Source organism: Channa argus, chromosome 8 (genome assembly GCF_033026475.1).
Source record: "Channa argus isolate prfri chromosome 8, Channa argus male v1.0, whole genome shotgun sequence".
In the NCBI taxonomy this organism is placed as follows: Eukaryota; Metazoa; Chordata; class Actinopteri; order Anabantiformes; family Channidae; genus Channa; species Channa argus.
In genome coordinates this window covers 3,449,225-3,463,572 of record NC_090204.1, presented here as the reverse complement: position 1 = coordinate 3,463,572, position 14,348 = coordinate 3,449,225, and the positions used below count along the sequence as shown (strand labels likewise).

The following is a 14,348-nucleotide window of genomic DNA, read 5'->3' as shown; positions in this document are numbered from 1 at the left end:
TAATATTTAGTCATAGCCTGTGTTTTTTTTTTTCTTTAATTATTCAATAACTCAGCTCCAACGTGGCACTAAAAGCTACATTTGGCTTTTCAATGTTAAAAAAAAAAAAAAGAACAGCTAAATATAGTAAGACTTTTACAATTATTACAAGTGACTCTCATAGTAACGTTTACAGAACAAGCCTTTAAACCAGTAACTTTGGAAATGCCTTCGGCAGGAAGAGGTCTATCTAACAATAGGATCGATGAGGATATGAAAAGCCTGCTGAGATTTCAGGTCCTGAAAGTCGGGTGGACAGTTCTTCTATTCTACATGCTTATTTGATGCCTGAGAATCAGGAAGTGAAGAGAGTGTGTGGCTTCAGGGAAACACAGTCATACAGTATTAGCCAGAGAAAAAATGCTGAGACCCAGGCCCGGCTATTCCTCGACACAAAGGGCTGCACTGTTGAGGTCACACTTGTCACGTGGAATTAAACAACGGCCCAGTGCAGCTACTCCACAAAGCAAAAGCTGAGCACTCACATCAAGAGCCAGCTGTTTACTTCTGTTTCCCTTCTGGTCACTGAGTAAGGGGACATTTCTGGTAAGGTGGTGGTTATGCAATCACACTGTGACACAATGACAGGAATTTACTATTAACTTAATGTCAACAGTGGCATCTCGTAAATTCACAGGACTCATTCATTTTTCCCAAAAATGAAGCTCAAAGATCCTGTAATGAATGGGCTTGAATATAGCTGAATTCTTACACTCAGTATAATTACAGTAGCAATTATTTATAGTTTATCACAGTGCCATTTTTTATTCACGTTTCATACTTATTGTAGCTGTGTTCTCAGAGAAATGTCTGCCTCTGCTATGATCCACAAACTTTCTCTAAATTAGTCAGTGTTTGGAGGTAAGCAGGCTATGAATAGTAGGTTTATTAGTGATCTAGTGCAAAGTAAAACAATGACGTTGCATTTCTCAGAGTTTATCACTACAAGCTACAACACTTTTCACATCGGGTCATTTTTGGACCATTTATTCAAATGTGTCGTGTTTACTGAGCCTTTTTATCACAAACCTGCAGCTGTACTTTAGATCAGGCATTGAGAATTCCTGTGCTTTCAGAGCTGTTGCATTTTTTTCATAATGTCATAGGTTAAAAAAAACTAAATCTGGGCATTTCTTAGACTGGTTGGAATAGCAGGTAGCCAGCTAGCTAAAGACCTAAATAAATTAGACTGTTATTTGTCTGTCCACTGTTTGATGCAGGGGAGATTACATGCAGTATGTTTTTCAGATCTTTTGTGCTGAAGAGCTGTTGCCTGCAGCTAGAAGGTAGCGTTGATGATGAGGACTGATGTGATTTAGTAAAACTTTGTCAGAAATAGCATGCATGCACAGTTAAGTGGTAGTGGTCAGTACAAGGAAATACCTCTTCAGAACATCTGCGGCAAGGTTTGTTAAAAATACAGGGACCATGATGTCTGAAAAGAAGAAATGTGTAACCCGGTAAAGCGGTGTGTCTAGCTGATGTGTTTTTACTAGTTTTTGGACAACAATGGCTAATCTATCCTGCTGGCTGACAAGTAACCAAACGTGAGTAGAGAAAATTCAATATGGATTTGGACTGTAAAATTAATTATGCACATTAGCAAAGCTATCTGTCAAGAAACCTGGTAATTGGAAATCAATGTATACATGCAGCAACAGAGTTATCTGATATCTCCTCTACCTCCCACTTATTTTGGAGGCTTGGCTCACAGGTTTTAACTATACTGAGAGAAAGATCTGCTTCCGGACTTTTGTTTTTCGCTCTTTGTGTGTGCGTGACCGACTGAGAAAGACAACTAGACACAACCCTTTCTCCCAGTGTGAACTGTCTGAATAGGTGAAGCAGCAACGCTCCTTGTAATGATATCTCCATTCATTCCGCCTTCTACTCCTCGACTTTCACTGTCTGCAGACAGCCTTTTGTCATGCACATGTGCTGTTGTAAAAACCAGAATAAAAACCTGTTTACACATATACACGCTAGAAAAATCTGGATTCACAATGAGTAACCAGCAATACCTGGAGAACTCAGGTTACTCGTGTCCTATGATTAAAGAAATCCTGTTCCTGGTTTTCATGGCAGCTAAGAAATCAGCTTTTAGGTAAGCTCATGCAAATGTATGGATTGGTGAGAACTTACCAAAGCTGTCAAGTTGTGGGTCATAAAACCAAAACAATTACCTCAGAAAAGCTAAAATGCTCTGCAGAGTTGAGCAAAAATGTCATGCCAATTGAATCCTCTTCAGTTTCATTAATAACAGTGATGGCTTTCATTATATACATGCTGCTAGGTTCTAGTGTTAATGCGAATATATAGATTTAGTGCAGCTTTAATATGAAAACCCCAATGACATACTTGTGAAAGTCTTCGATGCAGTGGATGTGGTTGGAAGCATCAACAGTGAATGGGATCCCATCCAGGCTGCGGTGGCACACCACGCAGGTAAAGCAGTGGGGGTGGTAGGCTTTCCCTGTAGCCCGCAGGATGCGCTCCATGATGGGCTTACTGCAGATAGTGCAGGTCTCAAGGGTGTTCTGTAAACCCAAACACACACCCACGTGATTACACACCAAACCTGAGGATGAATGGAGCAATTCTGATGATTCAGTTCAAATGGTGCTTCAGGTGCTTGTTTACATTTAGCACTCATGTATAAACACATTGTAACCAGGATGAAACGTTATGAACAGTTGTCTTATATTTCCTGCAGTTTAGACTTTCTGATTTCGAACTTCCTATGGTCAGTGTAACCCCTCTGATGGCTCCCTCCTACTTAGAAATCCACACTTGGGACCTTTAGGTAAGTTGCCTCTGAAGCTGAAGAAATCTGATTAGCACTCCCGTCGAAACACAGTCATTTTTCAGCCGCCCTCCCCCACACTCCATCCTCACATATGCATGAGTATGAGCAGTAAATATTTCCACTTTGTGATGACTGCAGGTTTTCTGCAGCCAGGTGACTGGGCAAGTGGCCCGAGGGGGGATGTGATGGCCGCCTGCCTCTGACTTATCTGTGGCATCTCTCTTCTTAATATCTGCCAGGAGACGCCATTTGTTATTTCAATATTTCATAAATAACGACCGCCCCTCTAAACAGCAATGCAATTACACTGGGATGGATATATCATGTGAGGTGATCAATGTGCTGCCTGATGCGGCTGTGTGTGAGCTGAGTGGCCCTGCTTCTGCTGCTGCTGCATCTCGCTCAGGCATTTCCTGGATCTCTCTGTGTCTCTGTTCCCCCCCTCTTTTCTGCGCTTGGCTGGGCTAAAGAGTGCACGGTTCAGCTGTTCCCATTGGCTCCCACTGTAGTAGCAAACTGCCTCAGTGTTTCCAAACACAGCTCAGGGTGTGTAGCAACACTGCGCTGCGTCATCGGCTGCCTCCCAGACACACTGCCGGGCCCTGCCGTTTAAAATGACACTTCTGTGACCGCTCGGCCGAGATAAACTCCCAACCATGCCCTGTGTGCCTGTGGAGCACGTGCAGTGACATTTGTAGTCCATGCACTAATGAACGGAGCAGCTTTTACAGCATGGGATTAAGTGACACTACAATGTAAAACTGTTCGTGACATGACTCTGTGTGGTTCTGCGGGGTAAGAGGGCATGAGATGAGGGGAGATGATGTATGACTAGAGGCTGTATAGTAGTGTTTTGAAAAAGGTCCGTGTCTTAAAAGCACTACTCCTGGAGAGGAATTATTTCATGAAAAGCAATGTGTGCAGACAAGCTCTGAATTCCTATTTGAATCCTCTGAATCCCTTTTTGTTTGAATTCCTTCAAGACAGTAAAAGAAATAAACATTATTCCCAGGGCAACATTTGTGTATAAACAATGTCCATATTGCGATCCTGCACCATCCTGGAAGTGGAATAAAGCCTTTAATGAGCTCGCTGCACTGAGCCCTTGAGGTTTGCCTCATGCGCACATACGGAGAGAGAGGGGTAGAGGCATAGAGATGGAGAAAATATTTGCAATCTGAGAATCTGAGTAAGATGTCAGGGCCAAACAGCACTAAACCATCAACTCTTACTCATCTGTCTGCATTTCCACTTACTTATTCTTAAATCTGCCCTTCATGTGGGAATACCTTGCCCTTGTTTAGCTTAACTAGAGCATATGATTTCACAGCACATACTTCCTTAGGGCTATTGTAATGAGTACAGTACTCAAAAGACAAAATTTCTCTCTCTCTCTCTGATGGTAAGATTCTATGACCTCAATTCATTCATTCAGTCTCTCTTGTTTTTTGTTCACTTGTGACTACTATTATTTAGGATTAGGTAATAATTATTAGCCCTGGTACACAAATACCTGAAAATGTACATGAATTTTGGTCCGTGGTCAGGTACAAACTCTACAGATGCTTCTGTGTAAATTACTTCCTGCCCCCCTTGTTCCAACACCCTGGTTCTTTACAGTTTGCCACTAGAGGGCTGTATATGTCTGCAGATGTCCGAGTTTCCCTTCTTCCCCTCACTAAATGTGATGTATTCAAGCATATGTATTTTTTTCTCTCTCTCCCTCATACATTTCTCTAAGTGTTTGCCCAGAAGGCTAAACAAATGTCTAGGCAGATGAGGTAAAGTGAATTTAGGTCAGACAGCCTCTTGCTGAACTGAGGGGTGAGCGAAGTGCATTAAAGTCAATTGTGGCCTCTTTTTTTTCCTCTTTGTCTCGTTGTAATCTGCTTCCTTTTGCTATTCTCGGGTACTCGGCTCCAGCTTCTCACTATTTAGCAACGGGCTACCAAACAACGTTTGACACAGCTGTCTGTTGGAATGAGGAGTGTGATGGCAAACAAAGCATGTAACAGAAAGTTAAGAGGCCCCATGTGTTCTGGTCTGAACATGAGACGCAGGCCTGACAGACTGAGGCACAAACACAGATAGTCACGAAAAGGGAAAAAAAAAACATACACACACATTGTAAAGTATACAGTAATAGTAAAAGTATTAAAGATTTCTGTTCCATTCAGAGCGACATAATTGGAATCATTTTCACTGTATATCTGCTACTAATTTGTTGATTAGATCAAATAACATTACATCTACTCATTTTCAGACAGAAGATCTACTGCACTGGAAACAAGTAAAAATGTTTTAGACATTCAACTTCGATGAGCCCAAAAATAGAGGTAAATTCCCCTCATAATTTCCCAGAGCACAAAGTATAATTTTTGGCTTTTTAAAAAATGCAACCAACATTCCTGAACTCAAAAATATCTACTTTCCTGTAATAGAGGGAAGAAAAGGTACCAAATTCTTCCTCAAAGGTACTGGAGCCATAAAATGTTGGAACCATTTTTTGAGTGAAATCTTAATTTAAAAAAACGTAACAGATAATCTCAAAATGGGCACACACCTATAGGTTATAGATTAAAACAAACAGACCTTTCCTCTTTTCTTCGTAGTCTGTAATGTTTAATGCATAATGCAGTTGTGATTAAAATAAAGCTGGGACAAAGACACACAGTAAAGAGTAGACATCTGAAACTCTGCTGTGGCACGTTAAAACTGTTCAACAGCTCCTCTGACTTTATAAACATAAATTTTATACCTCTCAGTTCTTTATTTCATGTGGCCAAGTTGGGCTGACAGGGGGCAGGCTGAAGTTCAGTGAGACTGCACGCGATTTATGACCTGGCACACTGAACTTGGACTGGGCCAAATTTACAGATGATCTGATTCAGTGTTTGTGTGTGTGTGTGTCCAGTGCCTCACACAATGTGCAGGCCAGTGCCAGTGCCATGCTGTGTGAATTAATTACATCTTTCTGAAGGCAGCTCAGCGATATCTAACGAAAGCTTGTTCGAAAGACCAATCTGAGTGCTGCTGCTGCATTTGGTTTTTCTCTGCAGTGAATAAGAGAGACTGACTTGGTCGTGAACTATGAGTCAAATCACTGACCCTCCTGCTTCCTGAGGGAAGGTGGCTGTTGACTTAATGAACCTTGACAAGCAGCCTCTCTTCCCTTTATTGCTTAATGTGGGTCAATCATGCAGGACAAAGAGAAATCACTTTCCAAACAAACATGTAATTATGTTCTCGGGTTGGTAATTTTTTCACAGTTCTATCATATCAGAAGATGAAAAATAAGGAAGATGAAGAAACTCTGACTCATAGTGAGAAGGTACAATGGAGAGAGAAAGTTACAAACTGCATGGGTCAATTAAAGGTTGCAATAGTACAGCTTTAAAAGAACAGTTTCAAGATTGGGCAAACGTGTTAATTCGATTTTGTGCTGAAACTTCAATATTGCTAACTCTTCCCATGTATGTATCATGGTCACAGAATGCAGAATGTGCATATTGTCTACAAAAACACTGCCTCATTCAAAATAACTTGTATTCTAGGTGCATATATCTCCCCCCAAAAAAGCCTCATCGCCTTGTACTTGAGCCCATAAAGCGAGCAAATGGTGGCCTGTGGTAACATACCTAAATTGTGGTAACACAACAAAGGTAACATATTGCACAAGGCTCCTCTTGCAATACTATGCTGGACCTCCTTTCTCTAGCTGAGTAAGATAAGAACACATACTTTTGTGACTTCCGCTGTCAGAGCCAACTCACTTCCTCACTTACTCAGGAGGTCACACTTTTTCAGCTGCTGCTCTAATGATTATGTGTGTGGGGGGAAAAAAGCTGGTGTGGGTCAATGAACAACACTTGAAAACTTTTACACTGATGGCCGTTACAACAGTCTCAAGTTTATATTTTTGTTTTCCTACTGTTATTAAAAAAGTATCGGGGGCCTGGTTTCTCAATGAGCAGGGCATAGGGTTGGGATGTAGAACCCTGTGGAACCCTTTCCGCTGTGGCGACCCGTGAAGGGACAAGACTTTTCTGTTATATTAAGTACTTTGATTAGTTACACCACTCACAGCTGACTTGGCACTAGCTTCTGTTCATGCATATTTAAAAAGCATATTTGGCAAAGCCATCCTGTGTCAGTACTCACAGACACTGATGCTTCCCTGTGAACCCTAATTCTGGATTACCAGGAAAATAAGATGGTCATAGTGATAGTTAGTGTTATAATGAGTGAATGCATTGAATGTAGATGTTCTGGAAGCTACTGTACCTTGAACCAGTTGTAAACCTTTTGACAAAGAAACAGATCATAATGATCAGAAGTTAAAACAGGCTTGGAAAAAAACTTGTTTTCCACATTTTTAAGCCAAGTTATGGAGGCCAGTGGAAAATGCCAGAAATCTGCTTTGGTTGGGGGAGGCTGGGAGCTCATTTAAATCTCAACACATTTGCAGAGGGATTGTGGGAGCACCGCCCTGCCCTGATCTGTGGTGTGCTCAGGCCACAGAGGTGGAGAGGTCTGTGTGTATGCATGTGTGTGTGTGTGTGTGTGTGTGTGTGTGTGTGTGGAACAGAGTTTCCTCTGAGCTGGTTAAGTTCAGTGATCATAATCAGCTTGCCCCACCTCTTCCCACGAAGGTTAACACGTGAACAACCCCCTGCTGCTTCCTCTCCTCACGCTCTCATCAGGGACTTGGGCCTCCCAACACAAGTCCCTACCCCCACCCATGACAACTTAAATTTTATTCTGTATCAGTGATTGCTTTCCAGTGACCGGCGGTCCCTGGCATCCTGACTGCGCCCATCTGTCTGTGCAATTTCTAAACCCACAGTGTGAGCATATGATGATGTATTAACGTGACTTGACTCCTTCACAAAACCCTGTCATTTATAAGCGTGTTATATAAATCACCCACTTGTATCTTTACTGCTGCCTAGATGCAGATGACTGAGGTGTGTGTGTTTTGTTGTTTACATGTGGGTGTGAGTGAGCATGTCACGCGGTGGAAAGCGATTCTCTTAATGGTTTGCTAAGTCTGAGGATCAGTGACCTTGAAACAATAAGCTGTATAATTCACAGCCGGAGCATTTGTGACACTCATCTGTGTGCACGTCAGTCAGTCAGAGCGAGTGCAGTGAGGTTTCAGTATCTCTGACCTAGAACAGCCCTGATTCTTGTGAGTGAAGGTCTACCCTGTCCAGCTCAGCTCAGTCTGTCTGTGCAATCAATTCACACCAGGTTATGGACAACCAGTGCGTGCAGGAATGGGATGGCAAGCTGCGAGAGCCTCCTATCCTCATTTGTTTTTCATATGTATTTTATATCTCTGCCTGGACAGTCAGTGAGCAGCCAAGTCCTGAGATCATATCTCACCTGCAGCTGCTCTGTACAGTATGTGCCGTTTCACTTAAGAACAAGAATTTTGACAAACTAATAAAAGTTAAATGAAACTTAAAATATTCATGCATTCCACTACACAGCTATGTTACTTTACAGATTTCCAATTTTAGCTGCATGCAAACGTCATGCTAAAGGGAACATGAGGGGACAGGGCCGACACACAGATCATGCCTTGCTCAGGCCTTTCTTCAAAGAATAAAAGGTGGCAGCGGGGGCCCTCATCTTTCTCTCTGGCTCAGGCAAAGTAGCTGGCCTGCCTGTCTGCCTCTCTGCCTTAAATTCAGCTCTGCAGCAGAATGTGACCCCTCTGGACTTTGGGCAACGTCTCCTGCTCTGGTTACAGAGAGAAACTGACAAAGACCCCGGCAGTAGTTCTCTTATGCCATGAGTTAGAGTGACATTGTGGTGGGTCAGCACTGGGTCACAGATATTTTTCTCCATCTCGCTCCTGGGGGGTAGAAAATGTGCTTAGACAAAAAACATGAGGATGGTTTAGAGGGCCCGGTGTTTGTGATCACTCTCTAGTGTCTTGTCCAAACAGCGTATTCTAATAACAATACTTGAGCTTTTCATTCTCATGCTTGCAATGGACAGGACAGCTGCATTTCCTGTAGTGCAGGTCAGAGATAAGAAATAATGACCTGCTTGAGTTTAGTACAGCAGTACAGTGCAATTATACACACACGCATAATTGTCTTGGCAAGTTTGAAGACGTACTAAAATATGAAATCCTATTCATGCAAGTGCTATCTAATTGGCTCACTCCTTTGAGGAATTAGACCGAGTTAATCACGTCTGAGTATACAGAACTCAATTAGAACTCTGCAAGCTAATGCAGACAGCCATGAATATTTGATGACGAAGTCAGCAGAAAGCGAGCCTCTGTGTGTTCATGAGTGTGCCTCAGACGACAAGGGTGGGTGTATACCTGCCGCCCGTGCTCGGCTTGTGCGTGGCACTTCTCCCAGCATGAGCAGCAGACATGCAGAGCTACCAACAGCAAGCTGCAGCACCACAACACTGAGTATATTGGAGGGAGCTAAATTCACCATGCTGGCTGCAAGCCTCTGAATCTGACTACCTGGATATCCATCACACAGGAATGACAGGTGTGTGGGTGGTGTGCAGTCATTTCCAATTAGGGCCATATTACTGTCAGGGAAGCTACATGATCAACTTTGTTCTTCTGTGTTGTACTGTTTCTATCACTGTTACAGATGTGAGAGATCATCCTCTGTGATTGGATATGAGTGTATTGTATATTCCCTCTCTCAATGACAGCAGCGGCTTTAGGGGAGCTCTAGGGGATATCCCATTGTTAGGTGGGAGACTCTGGTATGATGTGCTGTAGAGGACATCCATCACCACGAGCCCCAATACAGCTACCACCACATGCCTGTCGCCTCTAGGTACTGTGACACCCTCAGAAACTTCCCTTTACTATCTACTGTAGATTGCAAGATTACAGTGTGTTTAAAGTCGCTTGTGAAATACAGCAAACACAACTAGAACTGAAGTTTCCTACCTTTGTTGTCTACACCACAATCAGATCACTCCCTTTTATCAAAACCACCCCTCATTTTTAATTCAAACTTTAGCACTAATTCAATTTATATTATTTTGCTATAACTTTTTACTTTACATGGATAAGGTAGGGGGAACCAAACTTAACCCTAAACTTAGTACAATAACAATGAACATTAAGCTAGTACAAATGTTCTTACACCATTAGAAGTAACAAAATGGTCAAGGAGTGTATATATTTTATATATTTTTATATTTCTATTTGTAATAGCTAATTGTGCATTAAATATTATGTTTTACTTATTTAGCCATTTCACAATAAGAGGGCAGTAACTATTGCATATGACTGTGTTGTATAGTAAAACAAACAATGTTAAAGAAGTGTTTATTTAAATAAAGTTATAGTAAAATAATAAAAATGATATGTATGGAAATGTTCGCATTGACGTTTTATTTATTAATAAAAAACAACTAATTAATTTCTGACTAGAGAACATTTAGTCGCTAGCTGAATTGGCACAAATATTTTAAGAAATTACTTTGCCATATGAAAGTTAAAAGATGTAAACTTTTTGCACCAAGCATTTGTTAATCAGATAATTTGTTTAACTTTATGTGTAACCCCGGTGTTAAATTTAGTTGCACAGAAAAGTCTTTTTTTTTCCCCAAGATTAGTATGAAGTGATGATATCAATTCATATTAGGAGTTTGTGCTGAAAAAATTAATTACAGAAAAAAGAAGCAGCTTTATAGTTAAGGTATTAAAAAGGCTGTGAATGAGGCTGACATCACTACTTTCCAAGACAGACTAACAGACATGGAGGGTAAAAGCTCATCAGTCAATCACGAACGTTTCCTGGTGACTGGCAGGTCAGGGCTGCTGTGTGCACTTCTTCCTTTATAATAGCAAAATGGAAAATCTTTTGGAGAGTGTAGCCAATGAGACCAAAGCCAATTTATTTTAAATAACAGTGCCATAGTACAACACCAGATAATGAACGTAATTACATTCAAGCAAGTTGGCGTCCATGACCTTGGTGGTCTCTGAAATTCTGTCAAAAGAGGCAGAAATAGATTAGGGTTTTTGTGTGGGCAAATCCCTATCTCTTTATTACTGCTCTTTCAATATGAAGCTCTGCTCCTAGCATGACCTTGTGTTACTTACATCAGTCTCATTACAGTACACTTAAAACGGCTGCACTTCGGATGATCTATATTCATGGGAAGTGGTAGTATAAACAGGAGAGCTGGGGATGTGACTCTGTCTGAAACAGGGAACTAAGCATTGTCTGTAAGCCTTTTACCATTTGCTGGTCTCAGTTAAGCAGACTGAATGGATATGTTTACCAGCAAAGAACCTGAAGCTAAGGGGCAGCTGAAAAGCTTTTAAAAATTAAATAACTGGGCAAAACTGCAGCAGAAACTTGGAAGAAACTACTGCAGCACCAAACCAAGATATGAATGACAAATAGTGGACTTAAGAACAGTAGTCTCAGTGCCCCGTGTAACCAATTAACCTCAATGACACAGAGTCCCACTGCTGAACTTCTTCAAAGACCAGCTGAGGTATTAGCTCTTAGCTCTGTTCACTAATACGCTCTCATGGTTAGAGGTGGACTTCCTGAAGTTAAAGTGAAAGAAAATTACTCTCTCTCTCATTTGTATGACACATATAAAAAAATGTGATGACTAAAAAAAAACAATTCTCATTTAAAACACTTTGGATTGAACCCTCTTTGTTACATTAAATTATAACATAAGGCTGAAATTTTTTAACACTAAAAATTGATTGGCTCCATCTGATCACAGCTTTAGATTGATTCATTGTTTCTTTTACAAATTACAGGATGTTTCTCCATGTTCATAGCACTTTCGCTAAGCTAATCTTTTCCTGGCTGCAGCTTCATTGCTACTTTGCAGACGTCATAGTGGTATCACTCTCCTCATTTAACAGCCATTCCAAAATATCATTGCATCATTGCTATAGAATCATTAAGTCAGAAATAGTGTGTTAATGTTTTACATGATCTGGTCTTAACTGGGTTTCTCTGCTGTCTACCTTTGTGAATTTCCAGATATTGTGATTAATGTGCTCCAGTTTGCAGAAAGCATGCAGTCAGCAATACTTTGAAATCGCTTGAAAATGTTTCACATGAGAGCTTTCTATGAAAACATTTACAATAGTGCAAATACAATTCCAAGCTGCTGTCTCTCAGTAACAGTGATGAACAGCTCGTTGGGTGGCGTTTGTGTACTGTGATGGTTTCAGTTTTATCATGTATGCAAACACAAAGTGGGTGAAGCTGTGGGAAACCTCAGGCAGAGACCCATGAGACGAGACAAAAAGCAACCTGATGTCACATTAACACGATTATGAGTCACGCCATGCAAATCAAGGCAATACTTGAGCGGATGGTGCGTTTATCAGCATCGACGTGTATTCAAATTGACAGCGATAAGTGCTCTGTGGAGGCAGACCAGAGTAATGAAGAGGACAAAGGCTGATTGCAGTCTTGCAGTTTGTGGACCACTGATGTGACTGAGGTTTGTTAGACGGAGAGATAGTAGGTTGTAAAATCAGGAAGTCGACAGGGGAAGATAACAAACTCAGGTGATGTCCTGCACATTAATAAAAGGAATTATTAATATCTAGACAAAATTTTGGATGAGGCAAATTACACAGCGGAAGCGATGGGTCTTACCAAAACAAAAACTAGTATTGTTCCACAGAATATGTAAAGTCCCAGCATAGATAAGAGTTATGCTGATTGCCTATTGTGATACAGTAAAACGCACAAAACTTTATTGGATGACAAATACTGGGATGTGGAGAATGTATTCCTCAAATTTATTGCAAAACTATTAAATATTATATTTATATTAATAAACAGAATTGACACATTGAGTTTCTATGTTAAGTGTAGTTTCCTGAATGCTGTTTTGGACCTATTCTGTGTCAGTACATACCCATTTTTTTCAAAACAGCCCATCTGGATAAAAGGGTAGGTCAATCAATTTTACAAATGAAGCTTAGCTTACTAGTCACAGTACTAATCAACCAGTGAAAACAACTAGATAATATGTTTTTCCCTGCTCTGGAGCAAACACTCTATTCTAAAAGAAAAATTAGAATAAAAATAAAAAAAGAAAGCAGATTATGCCATAGCGGTGCGATTGCGGTATTTTTGGCAATTAGACGGTCAGATGGATTAACTAACAAACTGTAGGGTTGAGATATGAATATTTGCCAAGCAGGGATGATCTGTAGGAGATGAGATGAGATGTAGGTTCCAGCGTTTTTCATCTATATGTCAACATAAAAGCCAGGATATCACAAATTGCTCATTTGATTTGGTAAACTGCATTTGTGTTCTTTTTTCACAACTATCTGTTTTCCACTGCTGCTAGTACTCATGCTAAGCTAAATTCCTACAAACTTTAGATCAGTATTTGGTGTACAGACATGAAAGTGTATCATCTCATCTAACTCGAACTAAGTGCATTTATCAAAAGTCAAATTATTCCTGTTGAATGAGAAAAAGTCAGCATGGAAGCCACACCATCATAGCATACTAACTCATAATGTTCTGTTCATTTCCTTAAATCTAGTTTTTAAATGTCCCCAAACAATAAGAATGTGAAAAAATAAACTGCCCTTTAGTGGCCCAAATGGAAAACTGGCTAAAAGCAGGTTATTAGTGCATGTTTAGTATTGTATGCTGCTACGAGAACATGGCAGGCTGGGGAGGGAGAATAGCACAATATGGGAATCTCCACCTAAATTCACTGTGTATTATTAATGTTTGTTTGCTTAACAGATTCCTAGACTGACTGACTTGAAGGCTAACTTGCACTCTTCCTCGTCTTCTTTGGGATATGACATTTCTCTTCAGAGACTTAACTCTCACGTTCCTTCTCTAATCGTACAGAGGCATATGACCCTGAGGATGGGAATAAAAGAAGAAGAAATTACTTTCATTAAGAAATTCAGATTCCCCCCATCCTTTTGATCTTGTGCCAGAAGTACATTTATGCTGATGAAATGCATAAATAAAGTTCTTAAATTATCCTGTTCCTCTTTAGCGCATGTATCAGAGTTGGAGAACTTCCAGACGAGACAACCACAATCACAGTGAGTGCTTCTGAAAAGGGGTGATTTAGGAGATGGCCTGCCACCGGTTAAACAACATGTAGTTCAGCTTAAAAACTTTACTGCTAAAGTGCATATGAAGCTATTTCCTGAAAACGATGTAAAGGAATTACATGCATGTGCTAATATGTGCTCTGTCAGAATATCAGCAATATAAGTGTGGATGTTCTAATGAATGAATAAATAACTTTTCTTTAGCATAAATAACTGTTCCGAGAGGTTTTCTAAAAAACATCTATACATCAGGATCATTTCAAGATGCTCAAGATTCATCATCTCTCATTTGCCAAAAACACATTTTCCCGACTCATTAAGTCATGAGCTGCACCCATGTACCCCTCCAAACCCCAGTTGTCACTACTAAAAGTCTCTTATGAGCAATGTTGGAAGCAGAATTGTGGCTTTTTTATTACA

General features: G+C 40.5%; 1 protein-coding gene across 7 annotated transcripts in view; it reads right to left on the bottom strand.

Annotated features, from left to right (window-relative positions):
* The window catches only part of lpp (LIM domain containing preferred translocation partner in lipoma), a 129,542-nt gene that overhangs the window by 9,183 nt on the left and 106,011 nt on the right, over nt 1-14,348 (bottom strand). For all 7 annotated transcript variants that reach the window (XM_067512704.1, XM_067512705.1, XM_067512701.1 and 4 more), the window contains one exon: nt 2,398-2,576. In XM_067512704.1, the coding sequence (XP_067368805.1) occupies nt 2,398-2,576 (179 nt within the window). The remainder of the gene's footprint in view (nt 1-2,397; nt 2,577-14,348) is intronic.